This window comes from Spinacia oleracea, chromosome 1 (genome assembly GCF_020520425.1).
Source record: "Spinacia oleracea cultivar Varoflay chromosome 1, BTI_SOV_V1, whole genome shotgun sequence".
NCBI lineage: Eukaryota > Viridiplantae > Streptophyta > Magnoliopsida > Caryophyllales > Amaranthaceae > Spinacia > Spinacia oleracea.
In genome coordinates, this window is record NC_079487.1 from 28,453,442 (window position 1) to 28,476,139 (window position 22,698).

Below are 22,698 nucleotides of genomic sequence, written 5' to 3' on the forward strand. Positions count from 1 at the left end.
CACTGTTTGGTTATGATACATATGACAATTCATAAATCATGCGGAAAAACCATAAACCCAGGAAAACATATTATTTACACATAATCATTTAGCATAGATTAGATGCATACTCTTTGTTGCGTGCCTTCCCTAGCTGCGCCCGAACCGAACAAGAACAAGTCTTTAGGACTCCAAGTGTCGTCCCTCCGTAGATAGTCCACAGCACGTCCGGATCCGCCTTAAGATTGACCAACTAGAATCACCCTTAAGGTACTAGAATTTTCGGCACTTTTGAGCAAGATGTGTGGCTGAATTTTTCTCTCAAAAACTCACTTTGAATACTTTGAAACTTGTGTTATAAATTGTGAGCCCTAGCCTCATATTTATAGCGGTATGGAAAGGGAATCGAAATCCTATTCAGATACAAATTAATTAAACCTAGAATCCTACAAGAACTCTAATTTAATTAATTTATCAAATAGAATTAGGAATTTAATCATTAACCGAACTCTGCATGTTTTAGGAAACGTGCACGAACACAAACACTTGCACACACACGCACGGCAGCCACGATGGGCCCCATGCGTGCGCGCGAGCAGCAGCCCACTCAGCGCCCGCGCGCGCTGCGCGCTGCGCGTGCTGTGCGCGCTGTGCGCGCTGCGCGCTGCGCGCAGCCTGCTGGGCCTGGCCTTGCGCTGGGCCTGGCGTGGCTGTTTGTGCGGCGCGCTTGGCTTGCTGGGCGATGGCCTGGCTTCGTGCTGGGCCTCGTCCGGCAGGCCTCGTCCGATGCTTATTCGTACGATGCGCTTCCGATTAAATTTTCCGATTCCGGAATTCATTTCCGATACGAACAATATTTAATATTTCCGATTCCGGAATTAATTTCCGTTTCGAACAAATATTTAATATTTCCGTTTCCGGAATTATTTTCCGATTCCGGTAATATTTCCGATTCTGACAATATTTCCGTTTCCGGCAATATTTCCGATTCTGGCAATATTTCCATTTCCGATAATATTTTCCGACACGTACCATGTTTCCGTTTCCGGCAACATCTACGACTTGGATAATATTTATATTTCCGATACGATCCATATTTCCGTTTCCGGCAATATCATCGTTTCCGGAGTATTCATTCCTTGCCTGTGACGATCTTAGCTCCCACTGAAACCAAGATCCGTCGGTTCCGAATATTCATAGATGGAGTATTTAATGCTATTAAATACTTGATCCGTTTACGTACTATTTGTGTGACCCTACGGGTTCAGTCAAGAGTAAGCTGTGGATTAATATCATTAATTCCACTTGAACTGAAGCGGCCTCTAGCTAGGCATTCAGCTCACTTGATCTCACTGAATTATTAACTTGTTAATTAATACTGAACCGCATTTATTAGACTTAACATAGAATGCATACTTGGACCAAGGGCATTATTTCCTTCAAAAACAACAGCTGCAAGTTCGAGGTCATGGGTAGGGTAAATTTGTTCATGAATTTTGAGTTGGCGTGAAGCATAAGCTATAACTTTTCCGTTTTGCATCAAGACACATCCTAACCCATTCTTGGAAGCATCACTATAGATTACAAATCCGTCAGTTCCAGATGGAAGGGTAAGAATAGGGGCAGTGGTGAGACGTTTCTTAAGTTCTTGAAATGCACATTCACAATCATCATTCCACACAAATTTGGTATTCTTTCTAACTAATCGGGTTATGGGTAAGGCAACCTTAGAAAAATCTTGAATGAATCTTCGATAGTATCCAGCTAAACCCATAAAACTCCGTACTTCTGGTACATTAGTTGGTCTAGACAATTCCACAATTGCTTTTATTTTCTCAGGATCAACAGATACACCTTTCTCAGAGATAATATGACCTAAAAATGATATTTCCTTAAGCCAGAATTCACATTTCGACAACTTAGCATATAACTGGTTTTCAATCAACATATCTAACACTTTTCTCAAATGCTCCTCGTGTTCCTCATTACTCTTAGAATATACCAAAATATCATCAATGAAAACAACTACAAACTTATCAAGGTATGGTTTAAAAATAAGGTTCATTAAATCCATAAATACGGCTGGTGCATTGGTTAACCCAAAAGGCATCACAACAAACTCATAGTGACCATATCTAGTTCTAAAGGCTGTCTTTGGAATATCCTCAAGTTTAATTCGAAGTTGATGGTAACCTGGCCTCAAATCAATCTTAGAAAACACTTTTGCACCTCGAAGTTGGTTAAACAAATCATCAATACGGGGTAAAGGATACTTATTCTTAATGGTAATCTTGTTTAACTCTCGATAATCTATGCATAACCTCATAGTTCCGTCCTTTTTCTTCACAAACAAGACAGGCGCTCCCCAAGGTGAAACACTAGGTCGAATATATCCTTTTTCAAGTAACTCATCTAATTGTTTCTTTAATTCTTGTAACTCAGCTGGTGCCATTCTATATGGTGCCTTAGAAATAGGGGTGGATCCCGAAATTAATTCAATGCTGAAATCTAATTCTCTTGGTGGGGGCATACTAGGTATTTCTTCTGGAAAAACATGTGGGTACTCACAAACAACAGGTATGTCGGTAATGGAAGGTCCGGAGGTATTTAGGTCAATAACACTACGCAAATAACCAGATAAACCACTCTCGATCAATTTACGTGCTCTTAAAGCATGGACAATTTGAATCGTTGGTTTTCTTACTAACTTATGGAATGAAACTCTATCTCCATTTGGAGTTTTAAGGGTCACACTTTGCCTCGAACAATTAAGGTTAGCTTCATACTTAGTCAACCAATTCATTTCCAAGATTACATCAAATTCAGATAGGTCAAAAGCTATTAAGTCTGCTCGAAACTCAACTTTCTCTATTTCAATAGGGCAATCCTTTAGATGGTTCTACATTTCACAATTTCTCCGCTAGGAAGGGAAACACTCATAGCATGAAAGTCACAACATGGTTTCAAATTTAAACATTTTGCAAACAATGGAGAAATAAAGGAATGTGAAGCTCCAGAATCAAAAAGAACATGGGCTGCTAAAGAATGGATAGAGAAGGTACCGGTGATAACATTATCATTCTCATCTGCCTTATCCTGTCTCATCACAAAAACTCTTCCAGCTGGCGGTGGTCGGGGTGGGTTGCGGCTTGAACCTCCTGTGTTGTTGTTGTTCCGACCACGATCGTTGTTAGTTGAAACTGGTCCTCTCGTGGTTGGGGTTACCTGCTTCGGACAATCTCTGATGTAATGATCATGGCTCCCACATCTAAAATAAGTGTTCGATCCTACACGACATTCACTCTCGATGTGGCCTCTTCTCCCACACTTGGCACATTCTTGTGCCCTATTATTCTGGTTTCCACGATAACCTTGTCCTTTGTTTCCAACATCGTTCTTCCATTGATTTCCCTGATAGCTTGGTTAGACTTCTTTGCTCCTCCTTGACTTTGGTTTTCATTTCTCCTTTTATACCCAACATTCTTCGCTTCTCGAAGTAGTACCACTCTCTCTACATTAGCTGCAATATCAACCATATCCTGGTATGAAGTAAACCTTTGAGTGGACAACCTATCCTGGTACTTAAGGTGCAGACCTCGCTCGAAACGGTTCATCCTGGACTGCTCCGTCGACACCAAGTCTGGTGCAAACCTTGACAACTCCATAAACTTATTTGCGTATTCCAACACGCTCATTGTTCCTTGTTGCAAGTGTAGAAATTCATCTTCTTTTTGTTTCCTCAAGGATGGTGGATAAAACTTGTCTCTCATTAACTTTTGTAGCTCGTTCCAACCAAATCCAGGCCCATTCTTTCGTTCCTTGTTAACTTTCCACCATAATCCTGCTTGACTCGTCAAGTAAAACACTGCGAAATCAACTCTCCATTTCTCAGGGCACTACAGGGTTTCAAACAACTGATCAATGCGACTTATCCAATCCTCGAACTCAACTGGATCAGGCTTGCCATCATAGGATGGTGGGTTGAGTGACGAAAAGTTCTTGAACATCGTTGCGCTCTCGTTCCCACTAACATCTTTCTTTTTCCGAGAATCATGGACTAATTCGGCCAACATTGCACTCACATTTTCCAATCGTTCCATCCTTTCCTCATGGCCATTAACATGGACATACTCCTCGTGAGTAATGTCGTTATCATCGTGAACATGATGCTCGTTGCGAGCCCCGTTGGTAACATCGTTGATAGCATCAATGGTCGACATTCTGCATAACATATCTTATCAGATTGAAGCGAAATAATAATATAAAATAAACCCTTTGATCCTGTTCCTACACTCACACTCATATTCATTTTAACTTAGCAGGATTTTAGAAAATTCTTTTTAACTCATTCCTTAAAATTCTTTACTTAAAGCCTAATTAATTCTATTCGTGCGAAAACCCGTAAGGTTTAGCACTTATGGTCCAGAACCTTTGCTCTTGATACCAAACTGTAACACCCCGACCTCTAACTCAATAATTAGAGCATAGTTAGCAGCGGAATTAACCTAATTGGTCGGGACATTACCTGCCGTAACTTCCTCTTGGGAATTACAAGGCAAACATCAATCATAAGCCATTAAATACTCCAAAATATATATAATAATCCTTTATATTATCAAAATAAAAGTACATAACTTACTAAAAGTCTTTAATTAAAACTATTAAAACTTTAAGCATAAACTAGATGAATATTATTAACGTGAAATTCCTCGCCACTACTCGTGTCCATCGTCCCCATCAGTACCTAAAACAGAAAACAAAAACGGTGAGCCGAAGACTCAGTAACGAACTATTCTAGCAGCGTAAATTCATTTCAATTCATTTTATTTAATAACACAGGGAGAATAGAATGGGTAAAACATTTAATAAAACATCATATTTAATTCATTCATAAACTTTGCAATTTAACATGCTAGCTGTCGGCAAGTACGAACCGTGAAGGAATTCTCCACTGGGCCTGGGCCCATAAGAGCCTGGGCTCATCGTAACATGGGGCCTGGGCCCTGAGCCTGGGCTCATAAACCATGGGAGCCTGGGCTCGTAATCCATGGGTGGTAGGTGTCCGTGGTGCATGCATGACCGATAGATAGGAAGATGGTAGTTTATATACCGCCAGACAAACCAGGTCTTTCACTTTCATTTGTCATGTTGTATGTAATTTTACCAAGCCTTGGCTTGTATTTCAGTTGAAACAACATAACTCTTTTTAGATCATAAAACATCATTTAGATCCTGGGATCCATAAAACATCAATTTTTTCATAGCATTGCATAAACATCATTTTATGAGAAAACTCAATTAAATCATATTATAGGAAACAATTCAATCAAATCATATTTCATCCCACAATCCATAAAAACACATCAAAACATTTAATTCATAAATTCAATCATAACGTCATAATTTCATAAATCATATTTATAAGGGGATTGCGGGTACTAGCAATAGCCGTTACCTCACTTCCACGACTTTGCTAAGGATTTTCGTTGGTTCGTTCGTCCTGAGCTCCGGGTCCAATTTCTTTCAAAATAATAAATTACTGAATTAGTACTAGATCGATAAATAATTATAAAATCAATATTTTATAAATCATAAATTTTATAAGTAATGAAATTATAAATAACGAATTTTAATATAATACATTTAAAGAAAATATTATTATTAATCGAATTTTTAATCGAAATACATATATATTTTATAAATAAATTTTCATGTAAATAATATTTAAATTCCATCTTTATTAATCCAAGCTATTGACTTTATTTTAGTAAAACCAAAAATTATATATATATATATATATATATATATATATATATATATATATATATATATATATATATATATATATATATATATATATATATATATATATATATATATATATATATAATTTTTCCTACTTGAAAAGTAATAAACAATTTGATTGGAAAAATAAATAAATTATCAAAATTTATTAAGGCAAGAAGATTAGAAATTAGAAATTCTGAACATGCAATTCAGTTTGCATCTCACCCAAAAGCCCAAAGGAATTATGGCCCGATTTATATGTGGGTTTTGAGGAGAATAAAACAAAAAAAAACTTAAAAACCAGAATTGGTTTCGGTTTCAAGGAAAGGGAACGACAAGGGAGGGGGAACCGAAACAGGGGAAGCAACGAAGGGGAGGAAGAGCTGCGAGGAGAAGGAGCGGCGGATGGATGGGCGGCGCAACAAGGTCGCGCCGGTGCGGGTGGGTGGTCTGGGTGGCCGGATGACGAGACAGGGGAGAAAGGGGCACGAAATAGCCGAACAAAACGGGGAGTTTGGGTGGGCTTTTCGATCGGTTTGTGGGAAGGGGAAGGGCGGTTCGCCGGAGTTATTTGGTGCGGTGGTTGATTGGCAGGGTGATGGAGGTGACTGGAGGTGGTGGTGTTTGTCGGAGGTGGTGCGACGAGAGAAAGAGAGAAAGAGGCAGGGGAGGCGAGAAGAGAGGAGGGAGCAGGGGAAGGGAGCTACGGTGGAGGTGGTGGTGTTTGGTGGTTCTGGGTGGTCGGGAGATGCGGGGTGGTTGAGTGGTGGTGAGAATGGTGGTGGTCAGTGGTGGATGCGGTGGTGGCAGACGATGGTTGATGGTGGTTGGTTGGATTGAATCACAGAAAATCAAAGAGTGAGATTGAAATTGAAATTGTATTTGGTTTGTTGTTGAAATTCCATCTTAATTTCTGAATTTATATATGAGAAGTGTGATGAACAAGGGAGTGTGCTTGGGGTCCAAGCATCTGCATTTGGACTGAATTGTGGGAAGGAAGGAAGTATTGACTTCCTGGTTTATACGTGGAGAGCAAGGAAATAAAGCAAGAAAAAATGGATTCTCTCTTTTTCTTTTTTTTCTTTTTTATTATTTTCACAATATTTGGCAAAAATTCAGAAATTGTTTGTAATTTTCAGAAATTGCTAAAAATTCGGGGTATTACAAAAGCGTTAGACCAAATTTAACCAAATTTATAAAAGTTAATTATTAGTTTTAAACTTGACTAGATCTAATAGTTATCACCCGATTTTAACCCGTGCCCGATATTAAACCCGACCCGATAATTATCCGATCTGAACTTAACCCCAACCCGAAATTCACTGCTACAAGTCTACCTCAAACCCGAACCCGAAATTGTACCCGACTAGAAAAGATCCGACTTGAACCCGACCCGAAACCGACATATACCGAAATAAATAAAAAAATCCGAGATGACTCGACAAATAATCAACTTGACCGACCCCGACCTGAATCCGACCTGTATCCGGAAATAAAATGACCTGACATGACCCGACCAGATCATGACCCGAGACCCAAAATAACCTGACCCCGATCCAACTCGAGTAACCAACTCTAACGTACCCACGCATCGTCGCATGACTCGCATCTTGTAAGTTGTAAGTTTGTAACATGTTGGAGTAAATGACTACAGGTCTACAGGAATACTAAGTTATCACAGAACGACGACGTATGAAGTAATACAATCAGCTGATGCAATCGATTTGCTTACCATTGGATGATGATAGAAGTACACAAGGTGTGCAAGAGCATCTTGCACACCACCACTTATAATATGCCACCTCAATTTTAAAAGATTCCTCTATTTTGAAAATTTCAAACTGAAATTTGAAATGTGTTTTGAAATTTTAATTTTGAATTTCAAATTTGTTTTAAGTTCTCAACAATCAGCAATTAATTATCTTTAATTCCCCATAAATGCAATGAGTGCATTCCCCATAAAGGAAACGAGTAACCAAAAATTCATCTAATATTTTGATCTTTTCATGACTAAAATGATCCCGTAAAATAGTTTTGATCCGCAATTAAAAAAAATTGGTTATTTATCCTCTTGAGAAGAATCGAACACGGGTTTGCGCAGATAGAGTAGATGTTGTAACAGCTTAGTAGTGACCATTGTAGCAAGGGGTATCAGCACGTAAGTCATTGCAAACATAAATCTTTTAATCTAATTTTACCGAGTTTGAGAATTCTACATATGATTTATGTAAAGGTGAAATGATCCTTTATAATCGTAGATAATATTATAGCACATTTTATAATCGTAGATAATATTATAAGACATCTAATTTTACCGAGTTTGAGAATTCTACATATGATTTATGTAAAGGTGAAATGATCATTTATAATCGTAGATAATATTATAACACATTCATTTGTTCTATCTATCTTTTCTAATCTTGGTGGTGGGTCATAATTTTGTATTATAACAAGAAGTAAACAACTTACTGGGTAGATGTTTATGAAAATGTTAGGAGTTACACATCTATTTTACTTGAGTTTTTAGCGGCGGGTGAACCGTGACTTTTAGCGGCGGCTTTAGGGTTCATTAACTAAATTCCATCCCCAGAATTTCATCGCGCCGATGCCCAAAAACAAATTTCTCTCTTCGATGATCGCCACCTTCATTTTCCTCCTCCACAGACAATAGAAAATTGTGGTGGTGCTATTTTTTGGGCGGATTCATGGTGGTTACTTGCAATTGATAAATCCCAAATTAACGAATTTGCAATTGGAATTGGAATGTCCCAAATTTATGAATTTGCAACAAATCCCTGATTAAATAAAATCAGATTTAATAAATTAACAATTTATACTGCAACATAAAATCTATAATTGCAATTGAAGTTCAGATTAATCTTGGAAACGCAGAATCAGATTTCCTTTGTTTATGCTCAATAAAATATATAATGTATTTAGAGGATCATTTTATTGCCATCTAACACAGTAGGATGTAATTGAAATCTTATCATAAAATCTATAATCATTCTTGTTGTATGCTTTGTATTGTAAATATTCAGGTGCTGATACCCCTTGCCAAGATGGTCACCAAGACGCACCTTGATTATGTACCCTGCACCCGTGTTCGAATCCTTGCAACTGCGTAACACAATATTTTTTTTAATCTGAATAGATAATTATACAGGATCATTTTATCTTAGAGAAAATCAAAAGAGAAACTGAAATAACTTATTAAAATAAATACAATAAATATATTTATGATATTGTTGTAGATGTGCTGATACCCCCTTGCCATATTGGTCACCGCAATACATTATCTTATAGAGGCCCTGTGTTCGAATCCTTGTAAATGCATAACACAACATTTTATTTAATCTGAATAGATAGTTATACGGGATCATTTTATCTTAGAGAAAATCAAAGAACTATTCATTGGACTACACGCCGAGTATGATAAACAAAAATTATGTACAAGGAACTATTTATTGAACTTCCGATCCTAAGAGTAAAGTTTTTAAAATAATTTTCTAGAGTAAATATAAATCCAATGTTATATTTCCAATATACCTCTTTGATAATAGAGACATTAAATATTCGCGTACTCCCGATAAAAGTAACAAGTTACCAAAAAATTGTACGGAGTAGAACAAAATTAGCTCAGTTCTCTGATTTCTTTATCACTAAAATGATCTCGTAAATGATCTGTGACAAATTCAAATAATATGTTATTTCCTTGTAAATAATCATGGTCGCAAGCAACGAGTCTTTATCACTCACTAAAATGATCCCTAAACCCTATTATAATCTGATGACATTTTAATTTTTATCTATATAGATTCAGATGATTTCACAACAATTATTGATTTTTCATTCAATTATAACATTTGTGTACCGTTATACAATCAGGTTAGCATAAATAAAATATATATATCGCTTAAAACAAATCGAGGTGATTTCTAAACAATTATTTAAATATGTGTGTACCGTTATAAAATTAGGTTAACATAAATAAAATATATATAACTTGATACAAATTATTGTCATACGAACATTTTCGCGTATTATTAAATATTATTTTTTACTATCAATTTGGGTTTTCTTAAGATCATGACTTATATATATTTTTTTTAAATTTATTATTTATATTAATTGTTTGTTATAACCAATGTTGATAAACAATATGGATAATAAATGTTGTGTTAGTCCCCATAAAAAAACTTTACGGCTGCACATAACATGAAATATAGGCGTGAAAAAATAACTCATACTATATATAGTTAAATGATACTTATAATTATATGTTGACGATTTTTACACTAAATTTAATAATTTCCATAAAAGTAATGAGTTACCCAAATAACATTCCAATTCTGTAAATATGATTTTTTTTTATTAAAATGATCCCATAATTGATTTGTTAATATTTGCAACATAATTTTTATTTTTTTATTTTTTTTTATATATAGGACTTAGAATGAAATTATTTCTAAACAATTATTTATTTTTCATTCAAATTATAATATTTGTGTAACGTTATACAATTAGGTTAATGTAAATAAAATATACGGAGTATATAACTTAAAAAAAATAGAGATGATTTCTAAATAATTATTTATTTGTTTGTGTACCATTATAAAATTAGGTTATCATAAATAAAATATATATATATATAACTTGACACAAATTATTGTCGTATGGATATTTTTCGCGTATTATTCAATATTATTCTTTACTATCATTTTGGGTTTTCTTAAGATCATGACTTATATTTTTTTTAAATGTAATATTCATATTAATTAATTGTTACAACCAATGTTGATAAACAATGGGGATAATAAATTTTGTGTTAGTCCCCATAAACAAACTTTACGGCTACACATATCACGAAGTATAGGCGGTTAAAAATAACTCATATTATTCATAATGATACTATATATAGTTCAATGATACTTATAATTATACATTGACGATTTTTACACTAAATCTAATCATTTCCATAAAAGTAACGAGTTACCCAAAATATATTCTTAATTCTATAACTATGATTTATAGTTTATTAAAATGATCCCATAAATGATTTGTTAACATTTGTAACATAATTTTTATTATTTTTTATTTTTTTATATAGGATTTAGATTGAGATGATTTCTAAACAATTATTTATTTTGATCAAAGTTTTCCGAATTTTTGGGAGTGGTATATTTTACGTAAATCTATTTTTTTTAATAGGACCACAAAATATTTAGTTTTGAACACAACAAATACAATTAACATGGTGTTAATTTTAGGAGGGGTTTGTTTTACATATAATCTCTTTTGTGTAAATGATCAAAACAATCAACTTTTTACATATAACATGATTTAGTTTCAGAGAAGGGTTTATAGTACATAGAATATGTTTTGTTTTTAAAGGATCAACTATAATTACTTTTGAACACAACAAATAAAATTCATAATGATTTTGGTTTATCAATTGAAAGAAACGTGGGATTTTTAAAAAATAAAATCCTAACCTATTGTTAAGATTCGAACACGGGTGAATGTTAGGCAAAAGCGTTGAAGTTACCACCACTATGACAAGGGGTATCAGCACGTCTACAATTGCAATACCAATTTATACGACTTATAAAAATCAATGATCCCATAAAAAGATGTCATCTTTTAAAAACATTGTTTTTGCTAGAGCCAGGATTGGAAGGCATGTTGATCGCAAATATATTGAAGTTCAAGCGGTAAAGCAATGACCATAAGTCCATGATGACAAAGGGGTATCAGCACATTAACATTTGCAATACAAAACATTTTTATCTATATGGAGGGAGTATGATTTTAGTTCTTTTAATCATATATATATATATTTTTTAAATTCTGATGGTATCAATTAACAAATCACCTCTTCGTATAATACAATAAAATAAGAAAATAACTTCATCACGAATGAATTAAGTCGTGAAAGCTTTCACTTGACAAATGAATTAATTTCATCACGAGAGTCTTCACCACGTCGAATTATGAACCCAAGTTGATTCCTGATGCACAAAGGGTAATTCAGATAAATTTGTTTTATTTTTATTTTTATTTTTTGATGAATAAGTTCAACAAACACGAGTTTATTTTTTGACGGAGTGTTTTAATTGTGAAATATCTTGTTAATAAATGTTGCATTTGAAGAGATCGTGTTTTAATTTGTGGGATCGTTACATGTATACTGAAATCGGAATACATACTGTTTATGAACTTCATTAGCTATCGTATCTTGTATAAAATTTTAGGTAGCCCACTATGATGTGCTGATACCCCCCGTTAAATTGGTTACTTGATTACCCTTACACTAGCTAAACCCGTGTTTGAACCTATGTGGTTGTTGAAAAATAATATATTTTTTCCCTATTCATTTTTTATTTATTTTAATGAGTATTTTTTATACAAATTCTACAACCAAAACATATTTAGGAGTATCGTCTATACAATTTCTAGAATCAAAATCATAACTTAATCAAACAGGTTTATTGCTATACAAAAGGTTCAACATTGTCACTTCCAATTCATCATCTCCAGATTTGTAGAAGACGAATAATAGTTACATCCATTGCAATATTAACTATTTTTTCCAGCCATTGCAATAGGTCCAGCTTTTGTCACTTTCAATTCATCATTTCCAGTACATCTCAACTGAAACACTATAATAAATATGATTGAAAATCTCTTAGTAATTTCATCAAACAGGTTATATGCACCTCACTAAATCCATGGAAGTTCTTTTAATGGCAGACTTTTATATGCCTCGAAAAAAATTATAACTCATTTAGATAGTTAATGCATTTGAAAATGGCAGAAAATAGAATGAGAAATAGAAATTCAGAGGGTGGGAAAAATGAATCACATACTTTGCAGTTGCTTTAGCAATATAAACCAGAAAAATGGCTCTTTGCAGTTCTCTTATTATTAGTGGGAAAGATGAAAATTTGAGGTGAAGAGGTGTTTGGCGCAAATATGAAAAATGGGTATTTTGGCGCAATTAAATCCCGCTCAAAGAACAGAATGACGCAAATGGCTGAAAATATTTGCCGCCCAAAAAATATTTTTCAGAAAGCTTTTCCCTCTCTTTTTTTAGTGGGATTTGTGAGATGGCATTGTGTAATTGGTGGTGTGCAAGATACCTTTGCACACCAAGTGTATCCCTAGCCTTTTCCCTTACCATTCATCCGATTGACCGATTTGTTGAAACCCAGAAAATCGAAACCCTAATCTCATCGAATATCGTCATTTCCTCTCTTTCGTCGAGGTAATCTTCAATTTCCTAGTAAATTATACATGATTATTTCCTTAATTTGATGTTCATTGTTATTTGTTACTATTAAAACTGAATAGTTTTATTCGATTATTTTGCGAATCAGAAGGTTTTTTGGCAAGATTTTGTTTGTAGTTTGATGGGGTTTCATTAATTTGGGATGTGTAGAACTCTGATGAATAGTTAGAATTATCTATAGATTTTTTCCTTTGAGATAATTTAAAGCTTTGCGGTTTCTGTTTAGAATTTGGATGAGTTGAAACTACAGAAGTTGGAAATTTGAAGTTTTTAGAGGAGAGAGAATAAGCTGAGTGTCAATTTTGATAATTTGTTTAAGAAAAAACGTGAGAGATGATATTAGTTTTTGTTGTGGAACAATTAGATGTGTAGGATGGCTGGTGAGTGTAGAAGGAGAATAGTGTGTCTGAAACGAACTGAATGTGAAAACGTTGGATGTTCGTGCTGTGCTTACTGAGGGAATGTCAGGCATTCGCGATTTGCTAATTCAGGGTTGTCTAACTTTCTGTGTTATTTGAGGGATGTCTGGTTTTTGTGTTGTGGTATGTATATGAGGGTTGTCGTGTTTTCGTGCTATGTTAATTGAAGGTTTGGTTGAATGAGGATTGTGCTAATAACTGGGAATGTAGAGTGATTGAATCATTGAGTGAAACCTTGTAAAGTTGCCAAAAGGACTTCATTTTTCTTTGGTTTTATGTTCTTCTGCTTTCCCATCCAACTAGTTGAGTAGTTGCTGAGTTTTTTTTAATGTTGAATGAAATGAAGTGTTGATTTGTATGGTTATGTTCTAATTATTGCTTTTTATTGATTCTCTTGGTTCAGACTTCAGAATATCACAACCATGAAGAGACCGTGGAATGACAAAGAAGATGATTCATCGGATGATGACTCATCATCAAGTGATACTGAATCAGAAGCTGAAGATGGACCCGAAAAGTCAAAGTCATCACGAAAACCATCCGAAGGTATTTTAGTTTTGTTTTCAATTTTATTTTGTCTACCTCTGTGAATTTGTTTTGCTTTAAAATGTCAGAAAGATGTTTCTTCTTATATGGATAGCTTCTTCGACAAAACATAGTCACACTATAAAGTCGACGAATCCCTGTGGTTTAGGATAAAAAACACACTGAATCTGTTGAACTATTCAGGAGAAAATAATAAATTCCTTGAGTTCGTTAAGTTCGTTGCCAAACTTTGAAGTCTGAAATTCAAACTCATTACATTAGATGGTTTTTGCTGAAATCTGGAATACATACTCGAATACCATGGTACTAGATGGAGATTTTGCCTAGAAAACTTTAGAATGTAATGGCATTAGGGTCAGGCGGAAATTGAGGGATTGTGCTAATCCTGTACAACTCATATGATGTAGAATAGTTGACAGCCCTGTTTCTGAAGTTGATAAGCAATTCTCCCGGTTTTGCAAAATCATTTATTTCAGTTTTGCTCTATATATGCAGTAAAATCTGCTAAACGAAAAAGTGGTGGAATTGATTTTGAAGCTTTGAGACGCCATGGGTATAAAGGAGGCCTATCAGTCCTGAAAGTGCCACCACCGAAGGAGGATCCAAATCGAGACTGGTCGTGGTCTACCGGCAGGGATAGGAACAAAGATCAGGAGGAGAGCGAGGAATCATACAAAGAGCGACAGAAAACAAGAGCTGCTTTAGCAGATGGTGAAGAACTCGCAACTGCTATAACTTCAAAAGAGAAGAAGTCCTTTGCTCAGAAGGAAAAAAGAAAGAGAGACCTCGGACAGACTAGTAGAGGAAAGAACTATGTTGAAGAAGAAAAGAGGACGTTAAGGGACAGCGGTGTATATTCTGGTTTCGATTGCTGAAACATTGCAATCAATACCTGCTTTAAATTCAGAAAACCCTTAATTCCATGATATTTTCTGGCTAACTAGGAGTGTTTGTAGGGTTGAAGATGCATTTATGATGAAAATACAAATTTGATTGTTATGAAGCTATACTAACTAGTTATATGCAGGTGACTAAACAAACAGTTTCTATTACATTACACTAGTATCAACTATACCCTGCTATATCGAAATCTATTGCCCTTTTGAGAGTTGAAGTTCCCCATCCTTTTGAACTAAAACTTTCGAAGGTGGAGAATGTGTATAAACTTGCTCCTGTTGCTCATCAGATTCTTTAACCTGCTCCAAAGGCTTATAGGTGTATAATGATGCACACATGACGTAATAAATGAGATTTAATACTTGTATACCAGAAACCAGCAAATAGTAATACTCCAGCCTTCCTTGGTTAATGTTCCTATCAGGAAGCCAATTATGTTGTTTACCTGTATAATTATGAACCAATGTAACCACCAAAGTCCCTAAATAATTCCCAATTGACGTTGTTAAACAATAGAGTGCAATAGCAGTACTCCTCATACTTTCAGGCGCTTGATCATATAAAAACTCAAGATGTCCAACACTCGTGAAAACTTCAGCCAAACCATGAATGCAAAATTGTGGGACTAACCAAAACACACTAATAGGGATAGTAGCTGTAGGGCTATCCAAAAGGTGATATTGAGTAGCAACTGATTTCCTCTTCTTCTCAACTAGAGAAGCTACAATAGTTGCGAGTATGTTGATCACGTATCCAATTCCCATTCGTTGTAAACATGTTAACCCTAATGGATTCCCAGTGAATTTGCGTATATAGGGGACGAAAACACGGTCGTAGATGACGAGTCCAATGAGCATGGTTACAATGCCGAAGATTGCAAGAGTGGCTGGAGGTATTTGAAATGTAGAGGAAAGATGACGGTCCATTGTTCGAGCTTGTGTGAGTACAAAGCTTCCTTGATGAGATGATGCAGTTACAAGTAGAATTCCTGCTGCCCATATTGGTAATACCCGAATTATAGATTTAAGTTCCTCTACTCGGTGGACTGTTGATAAACTCCATAAGCTTGGTGGTTTTGAATCTTTTGCTTCTCCTTCTGTTAGTATTGCTGCTTTGTCAAACCACCTACAGATACAATATCATGACCAAGCTATTAGTTTTTTTTTTTTTGTTTTTTTTATTATCAGGGACGTACAACTGCCATAGCTGATGCTATCTTTGGGGTAAAACTAGACCGGTCAAAAACCGACCCGACCCAACCCGAAAATTATGGGTCAAAACCCGCCAGAACTCGTTTTTTACCCGTCTGATTAAAAATCGTTGTATTTATAGTAATAAATGAGATAACGAGGAACTTTAAGCATAATAGGCTCGTTGTTGTTACTATTGTTGGGTTCAATATGATTTTTGATTAGAATTATATGTCACTTAATGCTTGAATTTGACTAAATAAAAAATTGTTAATTTGTGCGCATATTTTGTATATTTATTACCCAAAATAATGCGGTTGGGTAAACCCGGACCGAAAAGTCCTGGGCTTTGAACAACGATTTGTAAATAATATTTTTTATAACTCGACGGACCCGTTTGACAGGTTTAGGTAATGTAATGGTACTTAATTTTGATGTATATAATCAATGTTGAAAACTTACTTGAATTGTTCAGTATGCAGAAGTCTTCCATCAGTAGAGATAGGAGCATCAAGCTCCTTGTTTTGGTACAATGTACAAAGGTCGGAAGGCAAAGGAGAATTCCTCTTCTTCCAAGCAGCAACAACAACTTGAACCATTCTAACCAAAGGACTCCCTGCTGGCTTAAGTTTGATATAAAGCGGATAACCAATCACAAAGGCTATTACTGAAATAGTCATAGCCCCAGTTGGTATTCCAAGGCCCCAACCCCAACCCACATTGTCTTGAATATAGACTATTACAGTAAATGCAGTTAGTGTTGCAACTCCCATACAGAAGTAATAACAGTTGAAATAGTTCCATTTGCGTCCTGCAACACCTGATTTAGTCATGTCAAATTGGTTGGCCGCGAATGTCACTACGCAAGGCCGAATACCACCTGTCCCGATTGATGTTAGGAGGAGAGATAAGTATAAGACCCAAAGTTGTTGTGATGATGCTTCTTGGCAGTTTATTTGTGTTGGGCATGGTTGTGGGCGGAGTTTTGGAAGTATGGCTGACATTGTAATGCTCAGCATCCCCTGCAATAATTAAATACAGAGTTCAGATGATTGCGTAATATGAAAATGGAAACCAACTTTATGGAACGGAGAATATACCAATTGATAGAAGATAGAACCGATTGTAATAGTCCAGAATTGGCCAGCAAAAGAATCGGCTATTAAAGCACCAATAAGAGGTGTGAAACTAGCAGTGCCACCGAAATTGGTGAGTGTGTTGGAGGCTTGTACAAGCGGCATGTTTAGCTGTTGAGTCAGGTATGTTATCATATTTGCATGAAATCCAACTCCAGCAAATCTGTCGCATACTTCATTTGCTGCATAAATAATTCAACCCATCTTATTAATTATTAAATCTTGCCATTTCTTCATAAATGTTACTACTAGTACCACTTCCTAATAAAATATTGGGATGACAAAACTAATTGAAATCTTCTGTACAAATTTTAATGTCATAATGTTGATGAAATTAGCCCAGGACATTGTTGTCGCATTAACTAGCTAGTCAAAATTGTCAAGATATATCCCAAGTTTGAGTATGTGATTGCATTATTAGATGTGTTTGGTGAGAATAATTTCGCGATAATGTGAAATTAAGGATTAAAATTTGGGTAGAATAATAAGTTAACTTAAATTAAGATAAAAACACATCAAATCTAAGCATAAAACTAAGAACCAAATAAAGAATTATACTGATAACTACTAAGGTGACAACAAAATCCGGTCAGATATGTGCATACTTGCCATGAAATCCAAATATGATGTCATATCTGGCCGGATTTTGTTAGAGAGAGTTCACTTAACAAGATCAAATAAGGTTTCACCCTTAAAATCATATGGCTTATTAAGTGATCAACTCTCTCATATTTTAACAATTAGGACCCTCACATGTGTTATTTGGAAATGTTTCGCTTAGTTAGCAAAATATTCATTGGCTAATCATTTTCTCCTCGGAATTAATAAAATAGTCACTGCTAACGTGACAATAAAATCCGGGACTAGAAAAGAGCTGAGCAAATGTAACTCACCGAGAATGAAAGGCAATGTTCTAATCCCACCACGCTGCTTCTTCTTAGGACTTTCTTCCATGGTTTGTTCCACATAATGTGAATCTGATATCTTCTCCAAATCCATTTTAATTATTTTTTGTGGATTTTAAATGGAGAATTGTGAGTGTTAGAATAAGTTGAATGAAATCTATTTATAAACAGCCCCTAAAGCTAGGATAGTAGGAATAGGATCACTGAACGTGCATGGTGTGAACTGTGAAGGAGATTGAGAATTAATGTGGTGAGACCCACCATTATTGTCATGGATAATTCTATTTTTTTGAGTATTAATAATTCAGTCTTAAATACTTCAGCCTTTACCGACTACCTACACGGCTACACCCCCTCTTAAATGTACTAATCGACTAATTGTCACATTGTCGTAAGTTGTAACCCTTGGATGTTTCACGTATTCTCAAATTCATTATCTTCGAGAACATAGCATATGTCTAGTATGATTTATCTAGTTTATGAGTTGATTTAGTTTGGGTTAATTGTTTATGTAAGTGGTTTTTTTGCTTTTACTGGTTTGATTTTGTATGATTTTTCTGGTCTGATATGATCTACTAAACAATAAGAATAAGGTGATGATAACAAATGCCTATGCTATATTCGAAAACATTCTCTCGATAAATTATCTTTGGAAACATAGGCTTGCAACATTTTACATTTGTACCGTACCTATGTCGTCCCTAAACATTAGGCCACATCTAACTTTTGCTGATTGAACGTTACTTTGTTAATAATACATTTGCGGAGACTAGGGAAAGTTATAAAGAAGTACTCTGTATTTGTAACTTCGTAAATATACGAGGAGCTATTGAATGAGATCGATCTAGCAAAGGAGGGTGAGTGCCATATAACACATAAGCTCGTTTAGAAGCACCTTTTAATAGATATTTTAATATAGACGAGACCTATCATTTAGCTCAATCATGGACATTGAGACTATCTTTACACAAACTGGCCAGTCAAACAATTTTTCTAGTATAATAATATATCCTACTTGTTTATCTTTCCAGCTTCTAAATTTGGTGCCAAAATTCAATTTTGGGAGCTTTTTTTACACCAAACTTAGCCTGAATAAGCTCAACAGTAATGTTTTCGGATGTATAATGCGGATAAAAAGCAGAAGATTCTTCAGAACATTGCAAAGGGAAAACGACGCCTTGATTTTTGGTGAGGCAGCAAATATGTACGTTAATGGTCCAGCTCTTTATATGTTAGTGGAGTATTAGTTTGTGATGCAAGGAGTGTTTGGTTTGGCAAAAATTATTTTTATGGAAAAGTGATTTTCTCATCATTTTATGTTGTTAATTATGGGGAATGTAAAAAGTTTAAGGCTTTGTTTTTGGTTTCGCGGAAAATGATTCTACTGAAAAATGATTTTCCATAGGAAATGTTATTATAAAGAAAAACACAATTTCAACTAATTTTACATCATTCCGTAATTAACAACGTGTATTGATTGAAAAGGGGAAATTACTTTCCTTAACATTCAAAATGCCGGAACTTTTATCTATTTGGTTCAACTCCTTTTAGAAAAGTAGTTAATCCCGAGGATCAACAAGACATTCAAACAGGCTAATCACATACTTCGTAGAATAACAAATCCAGAAATGATAGGTAGCGGAATATTAGCTTTTAATTAATGAAAAATTAAACAAAAACAAGTACTTTCAATAGAAATTAATGAAAATAGCTAAAGTTAAGGATTTTTTAATCTCAATTAGTATCGGTGATCCCACTTTACTGTACACTGGCGGATAACATTGGCTCCGCCACTAAATTCGTATAAAATCTGTCACTCATGTCGATCGGACTATTATTGTAAGAAAATAGGTAGACAATTTGAATAATTGGAGTTTGGCAAATTTGTGTTCTTTTTTATTAGGCAAATTTGTATTTTCACAAGCAACTAAAAGTGGGGATAACCGACTTAATTTGGGAGTATTCTCATCGCCCATTTTGCCTGAATAGTGCTCGTTACTATCTTTGAATCATTTTAAGCATGATTGTGCATCCAATTATAGAATGACAAGTGTCAAACGTTGTAAGAACTCAAATTCATCATGAACACCTCACTTCACCTCATTCCTTAAGTCGTTTGAGGATTCAATCTTCATCATCTAGCTAGTGTATGAAATACGTGGGGGTGTGAAATGCATTTAGAATTAGCTCATAAATATGATTGTCCCATTTAAAGATTTTAAGCGAAGGTGATTATTAATTTTAAGAGATTGAGTTAAACACGTATGTTTAAAGAACATATCGCCCTATTACTCGTAGAATTTTATAATACTTCCTCCATTTTTTATTAAATGACACAATTTTTTTGTCACGTTTGCCAATGCAATATTTCAACCATTAATACCTTTTATTATCAATGGTTAAAAATTACAAAAGTTTGATATTATAAAACTATAGGATGAAACGATTATAACAAGACCTCACATGACTATATTTTTTGTTAAGTATAAATCACAATTGATGGTCAAAGTATATTATATGAATAGTGCCAAAAGTACAATTGTGTCATTTAAAAAAGAATGGAGGAAGTAGTATTTATTGTCTCCTTTTTACAAGAATTGATTATGACTCTATATTGTTCTTATTCTTTTGAGTATATTATATCACATCCTCGTTTCACAGTTACAGATCCACCAATGTTGAAATTTGATATTCATTTGCATATGTAAGTTATGAATAATGTGATAAGATCGTATGAAAAATCTTTTATGATTGGGCGGACGAATAGTCAAAGAGAAGAAATTGTGAAGGGAGGATGAAAGCGGGAGAAAGTACGGGTATATATTTTTCACAAATTTTTATTTACAATGGGTGTACAATAAATATTATACACCGAAATAAAAGTTAAGTCATAATGCTTAAAAGTTAAACTTACATATGTAAAAGTTATCTATTTTTAAGTGATAAATTTTTTCATTTTAGTATAACTTATTTCTTCAAAATCAGTAATAATGTATAAAATTAATCATTTAACCCTTTAAAATATTTATCTATCAATTTTTTTTACTAATATAAAAGTTAATCAAAACTAGGTTAAAGTTATAAAAAAAAATGGTTAAAGTTATCTTGGTGTACAATAAATTTATTGTACACCTTGTGCGCGCAAGACCTTTTGTATATTTTTAACACCATTTGCACTATAATTGCCCAAGTTTGATGGAATATTCATTTACATCTATTTTTAACAAAGGTGGATTATGCAAAAACCTTGTGCTATATGGAGGGCTGTTAATGTTTAAGCATAAATGTTTGTTAATTTTAAATTGTCAATTGGATTTTATTGTCAGTACTCCTTTTAGACGAATTTAATGTTAGAATCAATTTAGGGACAAAACAAGAACTAGGTAGCAGGAATATATTGTCCAGACTCCAAACTTTCTTTCTGAAATTTGAGAATTAGCCACTTTATTATTACAACTTGACTTAAACTTTAATAGGCAATGTTCATTCATTTAATAGATTTTTATCCGAATTAGCCAAAAAAAAAAAACATAACAAATAAGGGAAGAAAAATTTGAACCTATAATCTATTGTATACAAGCCCTCATTCTTTGTCAACTGCGTACTCCATAATATTTACTACAGATAGAATTGAACTAATTGCCATAAATTACAAATAAGAGGGCGGGTTGCATACAATTCCTAAATAGATTGAATAGGTGGCGTCTTGTGTCTCACCTAGGGTTGTCAAACGTTAACCCGACCCGAGAAATCGACTTAAACCAATAGACATCCGAACTAAATATATCCGAAAAATCGGGGTAAAACCAATATAAATCGATGCGATGTCAAAACCAAGTCCGATTTAAACCATTAATTCAATATCCGAACCTGAACCGCTAGCAACCCGGGGTGACCCAAAACCCGGTTTGCATCCGATAAATTGACCCGATAACCTAAAATCACCCAAGATAAAACGGACTCGGCTTAACCTGAACCCTGCTCAATTTACTCGTTTTTAAGCTGACTCAAGTAAACCAAATTAAACTACAATTTAAATTCAATTCGATATACGAAAAGTTACTATGAAGTTATTTTTTAATTAAATAATTTGTAGACAAAGTAATAGAAGCCTAAAAAGCTTTATTTGGCAAGAAGCTTTTGAAATAGGAAAAATTGACATAAATAATCCCAACTTTCACACATCTTTTAAAAATCATCTCAACTTTGTATTATTTTAGAATAATCTAAACTTTAGGGGTTACCTTCTCAAAATAATCCGAAATCTTTTTTTCTTGTCATTACTATTCCATTTTGGGTCTATTCTACATAGACAAATTGATAGTTTGGATTATTTTCAGAAGGTAACCCCTAAAGTTTGGATTATTTTAAAATAATCCAAAGTTGGGATTATTTTGAGAAGATGAGTGAAAGGTGGGATTATTTATGTCAATTTTTCCTTTGAAATAATAAAGAGATATGTTTGATCCTCAACTCTAGAGTCACTTGATCCATAGAATACAAAAATACAAGTCTAATCCGAACTAAACTCGAACCACAAACTCAATC

General features: G+C 34.4%; 2 protein-coding genes across 2 annotated transcripts; one reads left to right on the forward strand and one right to left on the reverse strand.

The window, feature by feature from the left end:
* The first annotated feature begins 7,443 nt into the window (after positions 1 to 7,443).
* On the forward strand, positions 7,444 to 15,074 carry LOC110776952 (uncharacterized). Its single transcript, XM_021981522.2, has 4 exons — positions 7,444 to 7,493; positions 12,942 to 13,033; positions 13,880 to 14,022; positions 14,518 to 15,074. The coding sequence occupies exons 3-4, from the start codon at positions 13,899 to 13,901 to the stop codon at positions 14,895 to 14,897; spliced, it is 504 nt and encodes a 167-aa protein (XP_021837214.1). The 5' UTR covers positions 7,444 to 7,493; positions 12,942 to 13,033; positions 13,880 to 13,898; the 3' UTR covers positions 14,898 to 15,074.
* LOC110776951 (protein NRT1/ PTR FAMILY 3.1) lies at positions 14,875 to 18,305 on the reverse strand. Its single transcript, XM_021981521.2, has 4 exons — positions 18,139 to 18,305; positions 17,210 to 17,427; positions 16,572 to 17,131; positions 14,875 to 16,044 (listed from the first exon to the last, which is right to left on the reverse strand). Exons 1-4 carry the CDS (start codon positions 18,242 to 18,244, stop codon positions 15,114 to 15,116), a joined length of 1,815 nt encoding a protein of 604 aa, XP_021837213.1. The 5' UTR covers positions 18,245 to 18,305; the 3' UTR covers positions 14,875 to 15,113.
* Positions 18,306 to 22,698: the final 4,393 nt, after the last annotated feature.

What these genes read in the sequence shown, in the direction of transcription:
- LOC110776952 (XM_021981522.2), top strand. Translation starts at nt 13,899, where the DNA reads ATGAAGAGACCGTGGAATGACAAAGAAGATGATTCATCGGATGATGAC. An exon ending in ATCACGAAAACCATCCGAAG is followed by an intron (nt 14,023 to 14,517) that starts GTATTTTAGTTT and finishes CTATATATGCAG; the next exon opens with TAAAATCTGCTAAACGAAAA.
- LOC110776951 (XM_021981521.2), bottom strand. Translation starts at nt 18,244, where the DNA reads ATGGATTTGGAGAAGATATCAGATTCACATTATGTGGAACAAACCATG. An exon ending in AACATTGCCTTTCATTCTCG is followed by an intron (nt 17,428 to 18,138) that starts GTGAGTTACATT and finishes TTATTTATGCAG; the next exon opens with CAAATGAAGTATGCGACAGA. An exon ending in GTTCTATCTTCTATCAATTG is followed by an intron (nt 17,132 to 17,209) that starts GTATATTCTCCG and finishes TAATTATTGCAG; the next exon opens with GGGATGCTGAGCATTACAAT.